General features: G+C 35.6%; 1 protein-coding gene across 1 annotated transcript; it reads right to left on the reverse strand.

Moving 5' to 3' along the window:
- Positions 1-5360: 5360 nt before the first annotated feature.
- On the reverse strand, positions 5361-6034 carry LOC111390794. Its single transcript, XM_023015904.1, has 3 exons — positions 5857-6034; positions 5582-5763; positions 5361-5519 (listed from the first exon to the last, which is right to left on the reverse strand). Exons 1-3 carry the CDS (start codon positions 6032-6034, stop codon positions 5361-5363), a joined length of 519 nt encoding a protein of 172 aa, XP_022871672.1.
- Positions 6035-22873: the final 16839 nt, after the last annotated feature.

Below are 22873 nucleotides of genomic sequence, written 5' to 3' on the forward strand. Positions count from 1 at the left end.
ATCTAAAATAACATCAATTTTATCTTTTTGTGTTGTGAGAGATGGTATTGGGTTAGAAGTGGCAAACTATTCAAGGTCAAGGTTCACAGATGGAGGTAGAAGAGAATCATCCAAGAGATTGAAATGGTCTTTATAAGCAACTAAATTCTCAACATTGAAAGTAAAGTGGTATCCAATATGTGGCGAAAGACAAACAATACATGCATTTTGGGCCGACTTGCTTTAAATTTTAAAAGGACTGGTACTATAGGCTTGCAATTTGGAGGCGGGTCCAGGTAGACGTCGCTCAGATATAATTCAAACCATAACGTAATTCCCAATATTAAACTCCACATGTAACTTATGCAAATAAGCTTGAAGTTTATATGATGCATTAGTGATTTCAAGTTGTTTACTGATCTCAATACATAAGACATGAAGATGTTTTGTAAATGTCTCAGTTGACACTGACACTCTAACATGTGGGTATATGGCAATGAGATCTAAAGGTCTCCTAGACAAATACTCACGAACCACTTCAAAGGATTAATACCTAATGATCAATTCATGGAACTGTTATATGCAATTTGAACTATAGGAAGAATCAAATCTTGATTTCTAAGATTTTCCTGGACTAGACACGAATATCTTAAGCATGCATCATGCGTACAAGGTTTGCTTACTGGGCGTTAGCGCATTTCATTTTATTATTAAAATTTCAAATGATAAGAGCTAGATAATGCGATGCGATCCCTTGAGGCGAGATGGAATTAGTTCTGTCCGATTTAAATATTCTATTTCCATGCTAATAAGACAATTTGAATCATTTTGAAGGTTGTTTTAAAATATTTAAATAAACTATGAAATTTTCGTAAGTAATTGTTTTCGATTTTATGAATTCCGCAAAATTATGATATCAATTAAGTTTAAATTCATATTATTAATTTTTTTTTTATCTAATTTGATGCATTTATTTCTTGAATGAGTATTAAATGCTAGCACTCATAAGTTTAGAATTTTCTAAGCTTGGGGTGATACAAGTCTAGAAGATTTTCTAAACCTAGGAGTGCTAGCATAAATATTCGTTTATACAAAAAAATAAAATAAAAAAATCGAATAATATCCATTGAACTTAATTGATTTATAATTTATGAAATTTCTAAAAATTTTAAACAACTGCGTAAAGAACATTACATGGTCTGTAATGATTTATTTATAATAATTAAAGTAGACTTCAAATTGGTTTAAATTTTCTTATTAGAGTGGAAATGGAACTCTCAACTCGAACAGTACTGAATCCATGTTGCCTCAAAGAAATCGCCTCGCATCACCTAGCTTTCATCAACTGAAAATATAGCAATAACATGAAATGAGCTAACACCTAGTAAACAAACCTCATGCATGTAATGCATGCTTATGTTATGCACGTATATTAATTAAAAGAAATAGTTCCTATTATGTATCCCCTTTCCCTTTTGTTTTCTTCAAAAACTTTAACATAGACGTCATGAGCTCACTTGGTGTATCACCTAACCAATCAGAATGCAGTGGGTAATTATTATTTGGAACCCGATCAAGTCCTACCGATAGTACCGCAAAACGATTAACAATAACATTAATATTATCATTAAGGATTGAACATTGGTCGGGTGAGCCGATCTCCCACGCCCATTTCCCATTCACAACTTTCATGGATTGGGATGTTATATAGATAAAATGATTAACATTGGAGAACAACATCTTACAAAATTTGATGAGCAACGTGTAACTATAGGTCTCTTGATGATAAAGCTTTTTTTTCACCCTTGTTTTTCAATATATGTGTGTGTGTGTATGTGTACGTACTAGGGAAGAAAAACTAGAAAAAGAAAACTGATGTCACAGCAAATTCTTTTCTTTTGTGTTGTTCTAGGATTTTGGAGAAACTGCATTATTCACAATTATGGACACGGAGGAGGTGCGTGGTTTTGAGAAGAGGACGAAGAATTTCTGGATTATAATTGAGTTATTTCTCAAGCTTTTGACTCTAATACCAAATTTGATGCAATACCAATAGAAGCACCAAACGGAGAATGAGACAATTCTACAGTAAAGAAATCAAAGGTAGAAATGGCAAAAGAATAAAATAGTAGAAGAAGGAGAGGAAGAATAGGGAAACGGAGGAAACTTTGGCAACAAACCACAATTCATTTTATTCATTCATAATTTGTTTTTTCTCCCAATCCAAAACCATATAAATGTTGGAGACGACTTAGAGAAACGGGCCATGTAAGAGTTAATTTTTTATATATTTGTTCGACCAGTTTTAATTCGCAGGAGCGTGATCAAAGCACAATTTATATGAAAATTTGGATAGAGTTTCGGTATATATAAATGTGGTAAAGATTACGCAAAACAAAAATTAAGAAGGAGTAGAGAGACGTTATCTCTTTCCTTAAGACAAATTGCCCCGCTACGGTGCTTATGGTGAATGACACTTGTCTCCCAAGATACAATGGATTCACAACTTGTGGTAGCAGCATTTCAAACTACAAGAAACCGATGAACTTTTGACATCATTTTCCTTCTACAAAGGAAATGTATGAAAATGCTATATAAATAGAAAAGGAGATAATTGTAAGATGAGAATGAGTGCTCAATGCAATTGGTGTACCCAAAACTATGTTCACAGGGTCCTATTTATAGATGTAGAAATGGTGCAAATGAAGTAGTGTGAGTCAAAACATGCATCATTTCGAAAAGTTGCAACACTTGGTCAAAATCTGCATTCTTTCGAAACGTTGCAGCACTTTATTTCTTCCAAATTTGGACCGCAATTTCTCATTCATCCGAAATTGATTTCGAGATTCCAAATATACCACAACGATCTATTTGACGAGTCACGACGATCTACTCAACGAGTAGAATAGTTGATCTCTTTACTTTTGTAATTTGACCATCGGATCAAATCCGAATATTTGGTTGAAATTGACACGAAGTCACACCTTTTCATTTTCCAATTTTACACACCTTTTCATCTTCCAATTTTCAATTATTTATTTGAACCAATTCCAACAATAAATAATCAAATAAATAACCCTAAAACAAAGGGGCTTGGGCCAACCCATAATACAAATCCAATAATAGAAACATAAATAAGAGTGCACAATCAAATATAAATCTCGATGTACGTCCGCATCAGATCCCTTTGGAATCTCCCACCTACACCAAGAATTATGTAGCTGCAGATACTGTTTTTCTTAGCTTTTAGACCATAAACTGAAGAAGAAGAAGAAGAATAAGCAACAGCAAGTGTTTGTGTACTGACTGTTTTGGCCATTTCTTTGCTTATATTCACTCATTTGGTAAACTTCTTTACGATTGCCTTTTTCACAAGGCTATACACAACAAATTAGCTGATCATATATTTAGTGTCTTTTCAATGATTGGAACATAAATATACATGTTCAAATTTTGAAAAGATTCGAACAAGAATTGAAATTTACACAATGGGAAAGACTCGAACCGCTCTCCTTTGTAGAATTTTAAAAATACCTTACCACTTTGGTATTTGATTAATGTTACCATAAAATATAATGGTATATAATAATATATATATTTGATTTTTATTGCTACCAATATTGTTGACGATTAACGACCAACTGTGCTCACTCGAGCTCTTGGATTCGCTCCTGATCTAACATGAAACTTCACTTTAAGTTGAATGACTAATAATTTGTTCATCTCGGCAAAGTATGAGATATTCATTGTCAAATCAATGAACAAAACTTATTCAACAATGATGGTAGTAGTATGGTACGTAATTTTTTTTATCGGTAAATGTAAACTCTATTGACCAAAAATTATTTACAAGTACATCGAGCATACCGGAGCAAATAAGGATCAAGTACATATACATATACACCGAGCATACTCGGGCAAAATAAACACAAAATACATACAAGTAAAAAAGATCTATAATCCCAATGCTAGAGACTGAAAATGAACCAAAACATTAATATATAAAGAAAACATAACTTTGTATAAATGTGTTTTATCCGTCTCACAATGCTATAAACATGTTGTTTAAGATCATCAAAAATCATTCTATTTCTCGCCATCCAAATTTGGTAGACTGTGCAAACAAGTGCAATTCTCTTGCCCTTAGCTTGCCAAGATGTGCCTCAGGTTTCTTTCTTCATCCATTTTAATGCACTAAGTATTGTCGTCATCGACCTTTTCATTCCCAACCAATCTTTAATATGCCCCCAGATATTTGAAGTGAAGGCACATTAGAAAAATAAGTGTTTCCCATCTTCTAGGTTTGAATCACAAAAGACACATATTCTGTCAATGTTAAGATACATCAACTTATCCTTCGTAAGAAGTTTTGATTGCCAACCACAGCATGAAAGAGTGTTTTGGAGTAATGTAGGGTCTCCAAATCTCCCCAATCTAGCTCTTTTTCTCTCCCTTTGGCCTGAAAAACTAGTATGCATTGCCTATTAAAAATCGGCGAGAAGCTGTCCAGTTAGACAACCTATTGACAGCAACTTGTTCAGTAAGTTCCGGCCATGTAAGCTAATTTCTAATGTCCAATAACTTCTTGGTCAATGGAGAGTGATCTTTCCTTAGCATACACTCCCAAATACTAACTGCACGGAGGTAAATTTGATCGATCCATTTGATCCAAAGCGAGTCTTTCTATGAATATCCCAAATGGATTTTGAGAGCAAAGTTGAATTCCAACATTTTATGTCTTTAAATCCAAGTGCAACTTGTTCAGTAAGTTCCGGCCATGTAAGCTAATTTCTAATGTCCAATAACTTCTTGGTCAATGGAGAGTGATCTTTCCTTAGCATACACTCCCAAATACTAACTGCACGGAGGTAAATTTGATCGATCCATTTGATCCAAAGCGAGTCTTTCTATGAATATCCCAAATGGATTTTGAGAGCAAAGTTGAATTCCAACATTTTATGTCTTTAAATCCAAGTCCACCCCCATGTTTTGGCGAGTAAACATTACTCCAATCAACCAACGGTTTATTGGTACCCCAAAGGAGTTGCAGCACAGGCTAGTAATCTTTGAAGCAACCGCGATCGGAATAGGAAATATGGAAAGCCAAAAACATTCCACACCTTGAAGAATAGCTCTAATGAGTTCCATTCTACCCGCATAAGACAGAGATGTCTTAGACCAACCACAAATATAAGCTGTGATTTTGTTAAGAAGAGAGTCATACGAGCTTATTTTCAACCTCACCACGGCAAGTAGAATCCCCAAGTACCGGGATGGCATGGTACCTTTGGACATACTGGTCAACTGAATATCTCCTTAAGCTCTTGCCCATGAACGCTTGTCGTATACAAGCTGGACTTGCTAACATTCATCCTTACTTTCTATATGTCTCCAAACTTAGACAAACAATCCATCAAGATACCAACTGAAATTGGATCACCTCCAGCAAAGAGCATCAAATCATTCGCAAATACCAAATGTGTAATCTTTAAAGGGCCACATTTGGGATGATAATTGAACTCGCTATTCTCCATAGCTCCCTTCAACATTATTGAAAAATACTCAAGGAAAATGACAAACAAAAAAAGAGAAAGAGGGTCACCTTGATGAAGACCCTTTTTCCCTTTAAAAAAATCCATGAAAGCTTCCATTGAGTACAATCAAATACGAAGGAGTAGATATACATTCCATCACCCCAACCAATAAACTTCATAGGAAATCCAAAGCCGTGTAACACAATCTTGAGAAATTCCCAATTGACCGAATCATACGCCTTCTTAAGATCTATTTTGAGAAGGCATCTAGGAGTAACTCTCTTACGATTGTATTATCTAAGGAGCTCTTGTACGAGATGTATATTTTCCAACGTATTCCTACCTTCCACAAATACACCTTGAGCTTGATTGACAATTGATCCAAGAATAGGCCCCAACCGAGATGTAATGATTTTAGCAATAACTTTGTAGAACACATTACAACATGAGATCGGCCTATAGTCACCAACGGATGCAGAGTGATTTGCCTTGGGGACCAAAACAATGACTGCATGATTCATTTGTTTAAGAAGAAAACTCAAGGTAAAGAACTCTTTGACCGCTCCCAAAAAATCTCTTCCAATAATACTCTAAGATTTCTTGAAGACGCAAGAGAAGTACCAATCCGGACCTGATGATTTATCACCGCTAGAAAATAATGCCTCTTTGATCTCTTTTTCCAAAAGATCTCGAATAAGTGCCAAAGAATGCTCTTCCGATAATATGCAACCTTTCCTTAAGATGCCAATGTCAATGAGCTCCACCGAGCTAGTTTTTGTAGTAAGTTACTATAAAAGTCCACAAATTCCTCGATCACTTCTTCCAATGAAGAAGTATATGAACCATCCTTTTTACATACGGATGCAATAAAATTTCTTTTGGCGTTCCTCTTAACTATCGAATGGAAGAATTTAGTGTACTTGTCACTATTCTTAAGGTACTCACATTTAGCACATTGGTACTAAAAACTCCTCTCTGCGTCACAAAGGTTCATAGCTTTTTTCCTCATACATGCCACTGAATTTTGAAGTTCAACATGAAGAGGATCATCATGCAATTCCAATTGTGCCTCCTTCAAAGCCAACTTTGCCATTTCGGCTGTTGTGGAAATATGGCCAAAGTGTTTCTCATTAAGCTTTTTGAGTTCTCCCTTAAGACATTGCAATTTTTTACATAGAATAAATTGCCTTGTTCCCATAAATATCAAGTTCCCAACAATTTTGTACTACCTCTTGGAAACTTTCATGGTTAGTCCACATGTTGAAGAACCTAAATGGCCTCCTCTTACTAGCATCAAGCCCAAAGAGTAATACTACGCAGGGTGAGTGATCCGAGAGGCATCCCGATTGGAGAAAATTAGCAAGACTATATCTTTGTTTACCATAGTCCTATCAAGCTTGCTCCACATTGAAGTATTAGTCCAAGTGTAAAAACAACCGATAGATCTCACATCCGTAAGTCCAACATTGATGCACATATTAGCAAGATCTTTCACATTGTTGAAATCACCCAAGACCAACCAAGGTAAAGAACAATTTGATCCAAAATCCAACATGACATTCCAAAGTGGCCTACGATTCACAATAGTATGAAAACCATATACGAAGCTAACAAAAAATGTAAGTGAACTAACCTTACAAGTAGCCGAACAATGAATGATTTGAGATGTAATCTCCACCACGTCCACTTGAACTTTCATGGGATTCCACAAAATCAAACTTCTGCCAGCTTTATGAGTATGATAATTGATGATCTCCAAAAACCCCCAAATTTATTCCGCATCACCAGATCAAGCTTAGATTGCATTAGCTTTGTTTCCAAAACACCCATAATGTCAATATCATGTTCCTTTATGAAGCTTTGAATGCCATTTTGTTTTAGGGGACGGTTCAAACCCCTAATATTCTATGAGACAATCTTCATGATGAAATAATGAGGGAATTACCCCTCATTACATCTTTTTTGATAGTTGTGGCCCTACGATCATCAAGCTTACTCTTTAATTTCTCATTACAATCAGTCCCATAACCAACTGTACTAGAACTCAGCCTATCGCATTCTGTCGCAGGGTACGGTTGCTGTCCTGACTGCATCCTACATTCACTTCCTGCAACCTGTCATTTCTTGTTCCATGTGCCTACGTTGTATCCTTTTAACTGGGTTTTCTGTTTGCAAACTCAACAAACGGTTCCTCCAACCTATCCCCATAATTTTGGCCCACTTTATCTCGTAGCTCCATTTCATTAATCACTAGTCTGCACTTCTCTAGTAATCGTAAGGGCTTTACATTAATTCTAGTCACTAGATTTTCCAAGTACACCCGCATCCTTGGCATCATGTTTTTTGTAGTTACATCCACTCGTAGTATGCCCAAACACTTTACAAGGACCGCAAAACATCGGCTTCTGTTCAAAAAGGATTTTTTTGCTCCCTTAATTTACCATTAGGAAGCCTAATTTTAACAACCCTTAAAGGTCGATAGATGCATCAACTTCAACTATAGCTCTAGCAAAAGATAGTCTTTCTCTAGTGGTTGTGATTTTATCGGTAGAAACAGGTTTACCCACCTTAGACGCAATTTTTCCCAAGGCAGCTGTGTTCCAAAACTTCAAAGGCAAACTAGGTAGGCTGATCCAAACCGGCGTAGTGCTTACTTCTTTGTCATCAAACTCGAAATAACGCGGCAAGACTTTAAGCATTAATGGTCTCCCAAAGACAAGATAGGGACCTCCATGTAGTGCCGATAATCTCTTCGCATCCGTCTCAAATTTGAAGACCAACCATCCACTAGCGCAAAGGCAGAGCCACACAGAGTTGAGTGCAGGCATCTGCCTCACCTCATCTGGGATTTCTTGCAGCAGTTGAAGGTAGTGCCCACACGGGGATTTCTGGAGGATTGGATCTGCTGGAAACACTTTTCTCTCCACTCGTCTTCGGCTACAAACTTTTCTCTCCACTCTGTTTCAAGGCTGCTTTTGTTGATTCATTCCTCCAGCTTGAATTTAGTTCTTATTTTCGTCAATCAACTTTTCATCTGGGAATTTCAGTTTTTCAAGTTAGGGCATCTTCTTGGTTTCTTCATAGCTTGAAGATTGTGTATATTGTGTATATATATTTCATATATAATTTGAGTTCAATCAAAGACAATAGTGGAATTGCAGACTTGCAGCGTGTCAGGGCACTTTGGTCGGCTGGATTAGGTTTGAATTTAATTGGTCCATTGCTATGGTCTTTGCATTTGTGTGTTGGATTGGATTTGAATTTTATACTGTCCACTGCCATGGTCTTTGCACTTGTGTATTATTTTACTTAGGTAATATTATTAGGGGAAGATGGTAGTAATGGTGATAGTCACTGTGAAATATGGAGATTTAATTCATTAGACATTGTGAAAATGTTTACTATTATACTTTAATATTGTTTCTCAATATTTGCTCAATTCAAAAGTTTATTGTTTTGTACTTTCAATGTTAACATGTTTATAATTTTAAAATTTTTTATGTTTAACATTATACTTTAATATTGCCTATTGTAAATTTTTGGATGCTTAGTATTTTATTACTTATGGATGATTCTTGCTGAAATTATGGTCTTGTATCATGAATTTCCAATAATTGGTGACTCCTCCAGTTGCTTTGAATGGCACTGCCACCAACGGAAGTGGGAACCACAGTGAGAAGAAGCAGCAGCAACAACAGCCGCAGGGACTAAAAATCGGACTAAAAATCACTGTAGCCGATATCTAAAATTATGCCTGCACTGGATAAAAATTCTGGCTCCGCCCCTGCACTAGCGTGAACAAAATATTAGTATTTGACCGTCCAAGAATCACATAATTGAAGCAGGCCTTTTTCCCTAGGAATCTATTGGCAAAATACCCAACAAGACCAAATCCCTAAGCATCCTCTACTTTTTGAGCATTTGTATCACACAAAACCACCTCATCCGATTGATTATCACAAACTTGCAACTTCACGTTTTCATCAAATTTCCTATTATCTTTAAAAAGATTCACCCATGGTGCTTTCGCCTCTTTTTGTTCTACAATCCTAGCATTTTTCCCACGTGATGCTTATCTAATTCAGCAGTTTGGGATTCAAAATGGGATTCACCAGATTCCGTATCCTCTTTCCCAAGTGTTACTGAAATAATAGGAGAGATTGTCGCAACATCATTGCAATCCTTAACATCTTCACCAGGCTGTGGAGAAATCTGGACTGGGGTAAGTACCTGAGCTGAAGTATCAATTTGATTGGGAGGGGCCTGCCCACTACGTTGGGCCATTTGCTTGGCCATTGCTAAAAGAAGCAAATGGAGCCCAGCAGGGAATAAAATGGCCCAAATACAAATGCAAGCCCACTTGCAAGTCAAAAGCAATATACATAAAAAGGGAAAATTACACGTAACACTAGTAAAAAAATAATATTTCCTATTAAACATGGCATCTTATTTTTATTATATGTATACTGCATTTTGAACAGTGTAAATTAAAACTGAAAAGGAACACGATACAATAGGTGAATTAATTTGAAAAGCATCAATTACGGTCAAGATAGTTTACCCAAAATCTTGACCTTACCTCCAAAAACCCATCTAATTTCTCTCTTTCCTTTCTGCAAAATCTTTTAATGCTTTCATCTTTCCTACAAATTTAGTATCCTCAAATCAATTAATCAAGAAAAGGGAAAGAAATGAGGCCACAAATCGATCTCCTCACCTCGCACACATAATTCAAAAACACAAATAATTTATTTTTTGTGCTTTTACGAAACGGGAGATGTTTACTGTGATGTAAAAATCCTTTTATTTTGGTATTGAATAATTGTTACAAACTAGACATGTTCGGGATGAAATATTTGGACGGAAATTGCGACGGTTAGAATATGCCACCTTTTAGAGCAGCGCAAACGTGATGTCCTCATGCTTGCTATCAACTGTTAAAGCTCGTGGCTGGAATGGCTGGAAAAGCAAATTTGATGAGTTGGTTGAAGACAAAGGTGTGAAGATATTGATTGATCCAAAGGCCCTCATGCATGCCATAGGAACCAAGATGGATTTTGTTGAAAACAAACTTAGACGGAGTTCATATTCATTAACCCAAATTCTAAAAGGCAGTGTGGCTGCGGAGAATCTTTTATGATAGTGAGCAACTTGGATGCAGGTAAGCGTAGTGCTGAATCAAGATCATTTCTAATTTATAAGGATTTCAGTCGCTGAAAATGCTAGAAAAATAGTTCAGTATGTATTTTGGGAGTTTTAATTTGGTTTTATTACAATAAAGTGCATGTCAGATGTTCTTATCTACTTTGGTGATGTAATTTTTTTTTTGGTGAATTCGATTCACTACATCCATGATGTAGATAAATGAAACAAGAATTTTCCTCATTTTATTTCTGCTTATTGATTTTTCCTTATAATGTTTTTGGTCATATTGGCTTTTCTAAATATTAAAAAAAAAATGAAAAATGTATATGCCTTTCTGATTTAGTAAAACATAAATCCTACATTTTCACATCCCGAATGATATTATTGAATGTAATGTATATGTTTACTATGGAATCTAATATATATATATATTGGAGAAAGTTATGAACAACTAAGAAGCTCATAACATGACAGAAGTGTGCAAAATTATGTCTTTCCTGTAATATTTCATTTCAATAGTCCAAAATCTCCCATCCGAAAGAATACATATGTATACATTTCAGTTATATATTAGGTAAGAAAATGGACAAGTTATACTTCTTCTTCTTATGAGGGAGAATGTATACAGCATGTTATGTGAACAAGTCTTTCCTAGAGCAACAACCTATGAGGGAAAATTGGGGATATTCACCTCATCTAGGAACCCTTGTGTCTCTAAACAACCCACTGCGTGTGGAATATAAATAAAAGCCATCTTTTCCCTTCACTTGGTTCATATAGTTCACAATATACAACTACGCAGCAGGAGCATCAGATGATAATTGCATTACTCATTCGGACTTCTTACTATAACCATGACTACCTGCTACTGGCTTCATCTTTTTACTCCATGAGACCATCAAAGACATAATTGATACCATAACCACCTTTAATTTCCATTATCCGGCCTCCAATTTCGCAAGATTTGAGGAAATAGTATGGTGTACTTTTAACCGATACCTTCCCACATAGTGAGGATGCTTTTGTTTACACTTTACAGGGGTGATGTGAGTCGTAAATATTTGAAGTTCATCATAAAGGATAGTGCCACTGTATGACCATCAAGATTCCAGTAGATGTATTGAGCAAGGTTAACCGGAGTGGCCTTGTTCAAAGCTTCTGCCTTCATTGCTACACTAATTACAGCAATAATGTAATTCAGTCCCATCATAATTTATTTCCAGTTCATTCGTATCATTGCTAGTATCCAATTCCAATGACAACATGTCCAGTAGATCTTGGTAAGTGCTATTCATTGGCACAAGAATGCCAAAAGTGTTTGACTCGCTTGTGACCAATACGCAAACAAATTCCATTGTCTGAAACAATACAAGACAAAACAAAAATAAATGAATAAAAAAGATGCAGTAAATGTCATGAATGTATTATGTAACATGCCACATATGTGATTGTTACGGATCATGCCCACGTATGTGATTAGGTTGCATTCATTTTTGAAAAATATTGGTTTCAGAGAAAGAAATAACATATTAATTTGCTGAAATTTTATCGTTCATCTACGGATCACTCGAGAATGTATAGCAACCAATATACACATTTTATATTGGATCACACGACTTCGAGAATAGATTTATAATTCACAGACCAGTAATCTAACTTTTGTAAATCAAAAAAGGACATTTGATTATGTTTTTCAGTGTTATCATAATGAGAACGATGACATTACCTAGCTGTTCATTCTGTAAATGCTCTTTTCAACGTCAAAATTGAGAGGATGTCAGCAATGTTTTCAGAAAATATAGATCCCCGGCAAGCAGCAAATCACTGTAATGAGAGATTTATGAAGCAACATACTCATTATTCCATATCTTGAATTCAGATTTAATTCCCAGTTAGGCAACTAGTTGTAATTTCGTTCCCAAAAAATCAGCCATCCACTATTTTCGTCTATTACATTTTTGTGTATATGGAAGGTTTTAGTGGCAGTAGTTTTGGTGATTTTATGTGATAATTGCAGTATATTTTAAATTTCTGAGTATTCTAGGTAATTTCGAAATTATTAGAAATTTCTAATGCATTTGCGATTTTTTCCCATATAAAATTATATTTCCCAAAGTGTGCTGCAGGCTTTTATCCAAGATTAAATTGTTGAAAATCCGGCGGCAGACCACGTGATCCACAAAATGACCTGAATTCAAATTCAATCTATAAGATTATGCCCCCATTTGGCCCCCATTTTATGGAAATAAAAATGGGTATAATAGTATTTTTTTGAAAAATAAGTAGTTGAAAAAGAAGAAAATTTTTTCGATTTACGTTTAATATTATTTTACGAAAAATTGCAGCCGAGGTACCAAACCTTTCGTTTATTAGCAGACTTTGTCCAAACCTTTAGTTTGTGCTACCGGAGGTATCAAACTTTTAAAAAAATGAGTGGGGCCAGTCCAAAATGACGATTTTCATCTGTTTGATCGCCAAAACCGTCAGTTGATCCCTCTAATGATATTTTCAAGAATTTTTCCCAAATAAGTGAAGAGCAACATGGGCATTACATACATTTACCTCCTATTATATACTTCACTATTTATTTCTCTCCATTTCTTTACCACTATATTACCTCCTATCTTCTCTCTCACAGGTAGTAAAAAAAAATCAGCATGCACATGGAGTTGAATGTATGCAGATCTGGTTCCCCGGTGCAGATGAAGACCTCGTGGATGAACTTGAACCCGAGAAGAAGATTTCTCACTTGTCCTCGAAGCAAAGATGTGGGTGAATGCACCTTCTTTATGTGGTGTGACCCTCCGATGTATAAGAGATCGAAGGAACTGATTCCTGGTCTATTACGAGCTAGGAGGGAAATGGAAGCTGAAATCAACACCCTTCAAGCAACAAGACCAAATGTGTGGATGATCTGGCTCTTCGGCTTTGCGTGTGGAGTGTTTGCAAAATGGGTTTGTTCCTAGGTATGTAAGGTCAGATTGTAGGATTTTAGTATTTAGTTCCATAAATTTGAGTTTAGGGTTTCGACATGGAGCCATGTGCTAGATATTGTGAAATGCATATGTAAAAAGGAAAAATTGTGTTGTACCTTTTAACTTGAAATTTAATGATCTTTCCCTGGCCTCTATGTAAAATGCGAAATTAAAAGAGTTGATTACACTCCAAACTTATCTGAAGAAGGTGCAGCATAGGTACCAAACCTTATAACGATTCGTAGAATCAGTATCAAACATTTTCTAATGGTTTCAGACAGAATACCAAACATTTAAAAACATTTCAGTAAAGGTACCAAACGTTTGATAATACTTTCAGAGGAAGTATCAAACATTTTCATATATTTCCTAATCGCCTGCACATCAGATCTTACGAATACAATTTCAAAAATCAACGACAAACAACAGAAACATAATGCAAGAAATTCGACATCAACATTATCATTACATTCAAAAATTTCATAGGAATTCCAGTTATATCTACAAAATAACAGCATTAGAAGCACATATTTCCACTTCAGTTTACAAAGAAACCACAGCATTTTCCCAAAAAAATAACTAACCAAGAGAAACCAGATGATGTTCAAGATTTCGATCCTCTATTGTTGGACTTCTTTGTCTGTGACTTGGAGGTTTCTGTTGAATGTGCTTTTCTCTTCCCCTTCGCTAATCTGGTATGTGTATCTTCTTGTGACTCTATTTGTGTGGTTGGTTGAGATTGTTGCTGTGAACCATCTTTACCAGACAGTGCTCCCTTACAGCTTCTTTTGTTATGTTCAAACCCTTTACAGCGTTTACACGTCACCTTTATGCTAGTCCTTCTCATCTTTGGGGAGTAACATTTGAGGTATGTTTCCTTGCTATACCATGGGTCAATGTACTCATATATGCCAATATCCCTTGAAAGCATGCCTGATATTACATGAGGACATGGTATTCCATTGAGCTGCCATTTTCTGCATGCACATGCATGTTTTGTCTAGTCAACGCTCCACCTCAAACCATCTCTGCTACTTATCTCAAATTTATGGTTGTCTGCATAGTCTACCTTCAAGTATTTTGCCTCAAACTTAGCCTTCTCAATGATTTTCACAATTCTTGGCCCGAATGCATGATCCCACCTCTGTGCTGCTTCCCTTTTTGCATTCATCCTTATCATTTGCTGATGCCGAATTTTCTCTAGCATCGAGATGATGGGCCTGTCTCTGGCAACAACAATGGAAGAATTGAATGCCTCACACAAATTATTAAGAATAATATCACATCTCAAATACTCTTCAAAATAGGATCTGGTCCACTGGGAAGGAGGTTTTTCAAGGAACCAGTTGTAAGCCTCTTCACTTATGTCTTTTAACTCATTTATTGCACTCTTCCACTCTGGCACTGTTGTTACCCTTGCTGTAGTCCAAAATAGGTTCTTAAGGGCCAGACCTTTGTGTGCCAAGGTGAAATTGCTATAAAGATGTCTAGCACAACACCTATGCTCCGTTCCTTCACAGTATTGACTTATTGGGTCCACCAAACCCTTTTGTTTGTCGGAAATGAATGTCTAAGCTCGAGGGTTGTGCATCCCTATGTCATGAACCAACAATTCTATGAACCATTGTCAGTTTGTTTTGTTCTCTGCATCCACAACTGCCCATGCTAACGGGAACATACAGTTCTCACCATCGATGCCAACAGCTGCTAACAACTGCCCACCTTCTGCAGATTTTACGAAGCATCCATCCAACCCAACAACTGGCCTGTACCCAGTTTTAAACCCTTCCTTACAAGCCCTATGTAGATGTACAATCTCTTAAAAGTACGTCCCAAGCCTTCGATTTGCACTGTACTGCCTAGATTTGTTCTCTTCAATTTCTCACCGTAATCCCATAAAATTTTGTACTGTTCAACTACAATCCCATTAATAACTTCTGCACACTTCGATCTTGTCCGGTAGAACTGATACTTTGAAATCTCATACATGCAGTCCTCTTTCACAGTCTCCTAAAACTACTCATTGGAATGTTGGGATCAGAGCTAAATTTTCTCACGTATTTCTTTGCCAGAAAACCTGAATTAACCATTTTATTTTGCCACACCAAGGTACATGTGTGCTCATCTACCAATGTGTTAATTCTAAGACTCTTGTTGGGTTGTTGGTACGCATACAGAACCCAAGGGCAATTATCTTGACACCGAATTCTTAACTGTGTCATCATATTTTTCACGTATCTCAATTGCCTGGAATTTTTGACTGAGTATTGAACTACTGCATTCCTTAGAATCTTGACGTTGTCGAATTTCATCCCTGGTAGAAATGAATTAAACCAGAATGCATTATCATCCAAATGTATTAACCAGAAATGAATTAAACAAAACAAATTCATTATTACCTAGCTTGAACTGTGGATCATCTATATCAATTGCAGGGTTAAACCAGCACACGTTCTTCCTTCTGGCAAATGATCCCTTAGCCTCCGTATCACTGGATATGCTCCTAAGCTCATTGGAGTCTTCATAGTTTGTTCCAGATTCATCCCCAGCAGCTACCTCACCTTCCTGCTCATCCCTTACACCTTCTTACTTACACTTACACCAATGTCAAAACCTTCACTCAACCTGAAATATGTATTTTCATCATTATCATCCAAACCAATATTTTCTTGCTGCTCGTACTCCAAGTCATTGAATTCCTCTCCCAAAATACCCTCATCATATTCATCATCCTGCTCAAGATCATCATGTTCCACATCATGCTCCATACCAGTTTCAGCAACCGGTACGTCAACATGCGGTTCATCAAGCTCCACATTAGTTTTAGCAACCTGCACCTCTGGTTCGGCATCATGCAACTCATGTTCAGCAGCCTGCACCTCTGCTTCGGCATCATGTTCAGCAGCCTGCGCCTCTTGTTCAGCAACATGCAGCTCCTGCTGAGCCTGCTGCTGTGGTTCAGAAGCATGCATGTCAGTTTCAGCAGCTTGTACCACTGCTTTAGCGCCATGCAACTCATGGTCAGACCTCAATTGTGGTTCAACATCATGTGTTTTCTTTGGTTCAGCAACATGCACTTCTGGTTCATGTGAGTCTACTTCAGCCCCTATAAAATCAACCTCTGTATACTCATGCTCTGTTTCACGCACTGTAACCTCTTCGACGTAATCTCCTGTAAGGAAAACTTCCTCTTCATCTGCTTCCATGTCATCCACTTCATCAATTTCATACACGTCATCACCTTCTACTGATTCTTCATAAATCTCAACAGCATAGCATAGTTGTTGCTCATTCAATGCTTTACCAGACTTTTGAACCTTCACCAACTCCTCACTAGTCTCACAATCAAACACTTGAACATCCTTTTGCTCTGTTTTACCCCAAGGTAACTCCAAAACCTCAACTACAGGCAAGCAATACAATTCAGCTGTCCTATTATTACCAAGCCACCTAACTAAATTCATGAAGTTTGAGTCTTTAACAAACCAAAATGAAGCTTCACTCATTCTTTTCTTCTCTATCTTGTACAGATATCTAATTCTATTAGAATATCCTAATATATTCATGGCATTGTCTAAAAGAAATCTATTGAAGAAATTAGGATCGATATAGTCTATATAACTTATTTTCTCATGCTCATATACAAAATTTCTCATCTTCTGAAATAAAATTTCACCATGATGAAGCCGTATGCTGAAATATTTTGAATTTTCCCTTAAAAAATACTGAAAAAAATGAAGTTAAGCCCTAACCCTTTTCAGTTCGAGCAACGAACATGTGCAAAAAAGATAGTACACAAGCATTACGCTCTAATACACCAAATCACTTAAAATTTTTGAATTTTCCAATACATGAAGACAATCGAACAGGGGAATTTCATAATCATACAACTTCACACCGTAAATCGAAAAAAGGGGAACACACTTACCATACACGGGTTGGGGAAGAGAGCTTTGAATGTGGGCTGCAATGTCCACTGGATGTTCGTCTTCTTCGATGTACGTTTCGTTTTCTTCATGGGTTTTCGCAAGGTCCATAGTGGATGGTGAGTGGAATGAAGTTGCAACTGACGTGTTTGATGTTGAGGAGGGAAATGTGTGCAATACTCATGTTGCCCTTCACTTATTTGGGGAAACTTCTTGAAAATATCATTGGAGGGGTCAACTGACGGTTTTAGTGGTCAAACATACGAAAATCGTCATTTTGGACTGGCCCCACTCATTTTTTAAAGGTTTGGTACCTCCAGTGGTACAAACTAAAGGTTTAGGCAAAGTCTACTAATAAACGAAAAGTTTGGTATCTCGGCTGCAAGCCTGCAATTTTCCCATTATTTTATGAAAAATTGTGTGGTTAAAAATAAGAGAGAGAAAAATATTAAAAATAGGAGAGAGAAAAATGAAATTTAATGGAATGAAAATTAATTGAGGCCAAACGGGGTGTGAATTAATATCTTCACCCATAGATACACTCTACATACAACTTTCAAATGATGAGATTGTAGCATCACCTTAAGCAATAGACCTAGACAAAGCTGCAATACCCAAGACCAAATCTGAATCCGAACCTAGAAATGCAAACTGAAGCTGTAACAACTGGTCTAGGCAAAGTTGACTGAAACTGGAGAGCTAGTTGAAGACTGAACAATAACAATACCACCAAGAAGCTGCCCACTAACTGAGTTACGAATGGAAACTGAAAATGGCCAAACTCACTTAGGTGAAGAGCGCATAAGAGCACTGAGAACTGAAACCACTGAAATTGAACACCTCCAAACTAAGATGAACACAAGATCCAAGTGAAAAATAATATGCTTAATTCAATTTTCACCAATGAGAAGTAAAATCGAACCAAACACAAAAAGAAACTCAAGAAATCAAAGGCACTCAAGTGGAAATTTCTCTCAATAGAGTTGAGAGCTTATCTCTCTAACCTTGACTACCACAATTATTATTATTATTTTAGATGACTCAAGTATCCGAGTTTCGTCTGACTAATTTCAAGGAGCGACAATCTTCCTCCCTGGTTCGCCACCAGGTAAATTCGGATGCGATCACATTTATACACACTTAGATCAGACATTCGAGATGCAGTTCTTTTCTCTGTGGACCCTTTTCACGATGTGCGAACAGGATCTCCGGAGAAACAATAAAGCGCACCATAACTTTGCCTATACAAGATATCTATCTTCCAACATAAATGTTGCTTTCCAGCTGTCGCGAGAATTCAAGCCATCAATGCTCCATAGAGAACACTACTTTACCACTGTGCCATGCTCATGCAGCGAATTTCAATTTTATGCCTATTGCATGTGGTGTAAGACAGGGATGGACCCAATCGTTTTGGGTTGTGGGGTCAAAAATTAGAGTCGTGCTACAGTGCCCACATGAATGACTGCGAGGTTGACATAACACACACACATGGGGTCAGAATTATTTTATTCTTGGGGACCCCACTGGGCATGTGAGGGTGCAGTCACTTGCGAGGTCATCCTCGCAGGTTGTGTTTAACTCCAAAAATTAATGTGTAATTTTTTAAAATAATATAATATTTATAAAAATAAGTTAATACGCATTTTGACATCTTGAAAGTGTCTTATAATTTTATCATTATCAATATTGTTAAATGAATTTTACTACATGTATAGTTTTGTTTACCATGTCATTTATAAATGTTTAGCTAACGATGAGTAAATCAAATTGGATGTAGGAAGTAAATGAAATTTAAGTTTAACGAAAAAATAATTTGAAATTAATTCAAATTACATTTAATTCATAACAATTTTAGAATTTTTGCCATCATTTTTAATGTAAAATTCCCTAATAAAATGATGTAAATTATATTGAAAAATTTATCGTGAAAAAATAATAAACGTTTATGAAATAATTGATTTTTTTTTTAAAAAAAGACGAGTTAAACACCTCTTTTAATACGTACATTTGACGCATATTTAACTATTTTCGATATCTGTTTGGACCATTCAATATGACTACGATATAATTTTCGTAACGAACTTTTAGATGATGTAAGCGATTTGTAGATTTGGATAGTATACGATCATTGGAAAATTTTAAAAGTTAGCATATTATTGAAATTTTCGAAATACTAATTTAGAACAGCTTACTTTGATACATCGTAACTTTTGCTATGGTTGATCATTTCGCACACCATTAAGAAGCGAAAAATTAGGCCATGAGTGCTTAAAAATATATTAAGAATGCAATATTTCGATTTCATTTGGTATGTATTGAAGTAGGTTGAAAACGGGTTAAAACAAACATTTTCTAATAAAAATAAAATAATAATAATAAAACCCAAAATTTGTGGGATGATTTGATCTCACATGATCCCATGTGGGTCCGCCCCTGGACAAATGCCTTTGTCTTTCTTGGAACCATTATGCTGAAAGCTGAGAATATTTTATCGTAATATTTGATTTTACTTGGGCTCTTAGTCGTGTAGAAAGCAACGTTTGTAAAACTCACGTGAGAATTGACTTTAAAAACATAAAAGATTATATATGCCAATAGTTCGAACAAGAGTGACCAGAACTGGCGGTCACAAAAACTGATTATATAAATAATCTCAAAAATAAAGTAGCGAAACACGTTTAGATTCATCTGTACTTGGGATAATTAGTAGGTTATGAAACTCTTTTTTGACGAGTCGACTAGATCTCAATTTTCTCAATTGAATTTAGTCATCCCATCCGAGTTTTATAATATTGATAAGAGTCCCTCTTCCCAAAAAAAAAAAAAAAAAAAAAAAGAGTCACCATGAAAACAGTGTTTCGACCAGAGTAATGTAGGTGTAAAAAAATTAGGGTTTATTGTCACAAATTTTTCACCTCAAGGCTAAAAATATACCTAGCTGGCTTTGACTCATTTAATCTCTCTATCTGATGAAGCCGGAAGAGGCCAAATGAAAAGTGTTGATTGTTGAAATATATGTATCATCATGAAAACCATATGTACATTTTATGTGGGACCGACAATTTCTTAGTTTATGCCCATAGATACGGATTATGAGGTGTCGATTTTTGAAATGTAGTGATGATATAATCATGCATGCATGTTAAATGTTATTCTTTTGAATGAGAACAAACGATTTCATCATCACCTGTTTTGGTTTGTATAAATATGACAATCAGCAAAAACTTGTTCGATTGAAATTAACGGAAACGACGAACAAACCACCATGAAATCTATCTTTGTGTTATAAATCAAAATATATCAAAAAACTAACAAATTAAGAGAAGTAATAAGAATATTAAGTTGCGTGAACTCTAATTGTATTTGAAGCAATCAAGCCTCTCAAATTAAGAATACGTTTCGGCTAAGTTTAAAAGGGGCTTAAAAGCTCTCTTTTTTTTGTCACTTGTATATTTTAAACTATTCGGTAATTTAAATTCTCTATGTATGAGAACACGGGTATTTTTACGTATGAGAACATTGTAAAGGATAAGGTAAATGGTCAAAATAGGATTCGTTTTGGCTAGAGCCCCCAAATCAGTTTTATATTTGACATGAGTTTGTCTTAATAGTAAAACTATGATGGATGCATCTAGCGACATTGATGCATAAATAATTATACCAATTAGCGGTGGCTGAATTCCTTCTATGGTTTCATATATGAAATCAAAAAGAATATAACCTACATATCCAATTGAACTATGAGCTAGTAGTAGGGATGATAAAAAAAGAAAAGCTGTCAAAATCCTAAACCCTCGAGGTCCCACCCCAAACAGGACGAGGATTACCTGCTTAATCGGATATTCGGGGCGGTTCTGCCCCGTCCCGTTAATAAATTTATTTATTTATTTATTTTAAAAATTCAATATTTTAAATGAAAAATTCTACAAAATTTTATTAATTCTAAAAGAAAATGACAATTAAGTTTACCAAATATATTTCAATAATTTAATTTTTAAAAATTAATTAAAAATTTTAATAACTATGCTATTGTCTCATTTTAATGAATGTGGACAATAAAATGAATTATTAAAAGCTTAAAAAAATGGTAAAGACCCCGCCTTAAATGGGTAATGGGGCGGGAAAATGTTCGACGGGACGAGTTCCCACACCTCGAACTTGCCTCATTATCATCTCTAACTAGAAGTATTGACATTCATGTGGGCCATGACAAATAGCATTATGTCTTGGTTTTACAAATATTCATGTAATTTTTATTAAGCGAAACTTAATCCATCGTAAAACTCAAATTCACATATGTAAAGAACCTTGTATGATAAAAGTGTTTACTCTTGCAGTTTAGGCTTACATCACTTATTTGTTCATCGAAAGAAAACACCTAATGCATAGAAGAAAAATAATAGTAATCAAATTGTAGCATGATGAAAATTAGAACTAAATGAAGAGTATCAACTTAATAAAGAAATGAATTTCTACTGTTAGCCTTGAGAGAGAAAATGATTTCAATGCCTAGAAGAATATATGTGCAGACCAAAGTGTGATTACAAACTAATATATGTACCCAAGCCATTTTGTTGTAGTTTGTTGAGAAAGATCTTGATTTTACTCTTGATTTGGTAATTACAAATCGTCTACTAAATTACCTATCCCATAACAATCATCTCCATTGTTTTGGGTACATTCTTCAACCTCGGATTTAGATAAGCTTGAATTTGATGCTATTGACACATTTGAAATTGATTTTGCTAATGAGGCGGCACGCTAAGTTAGATGTGCAAATTCTTTAGGGTCTTTATCTTTTGCCACCATTGCCATAAACTTGTTTTTCTCTATTATAAAATTAATTTGTTGATCTTGAACTTTTGAGAATTTTTAGACAACTCGATCCTTTGATGCTCACAACTTTCAAGTCATGCTTGAATTGCTTTTGAGCAAGTATTAGTTTTAGTAGACTTCTCCAATCATTTAACTTTGATTTTCCTAAAACATGCTTTGGTGAATAATTTGTATCATCATCAGCTCAAACATGAAAATCCCAACACAATATTCATGAGACTTTGAAATTTGAAAAAGTCACCATTCTTGTTCTTAAAGAAATTTGGTTCCTCATGCTTTGAAATGTTCAAAAACTTGAGAAAGGATACGTTCCTTAATTCCAATGTACAAGAACCAATTCTAAAACCATTTTGAAAAGATGGATCGCATTTATGGTCAAACATTATAAACTAGGAACAAGAAATTGGTCTAAAATATAAAATCACATATCATGCACTTTGATAGTCGAAATAATTGAATTTTGAAGGAGAAATTA

The sequence above is a fragment of the Olea europaea genome, unplaced genomic scaffold (genome assembly GCF_002742605.1).
Source record: "Olea europaea var. sylvestris unplaced genomic scaffold, O_europaea_v1 scaffold716, whole genome shotgun sequence".
Taxonomy (NCBI): domain Eukaryota; kingdom Viridiplantae; phylum Streptophyta; class Magnoliopsida; order Lamiales; family Oleaceae; genus Olea; species Olea europaea.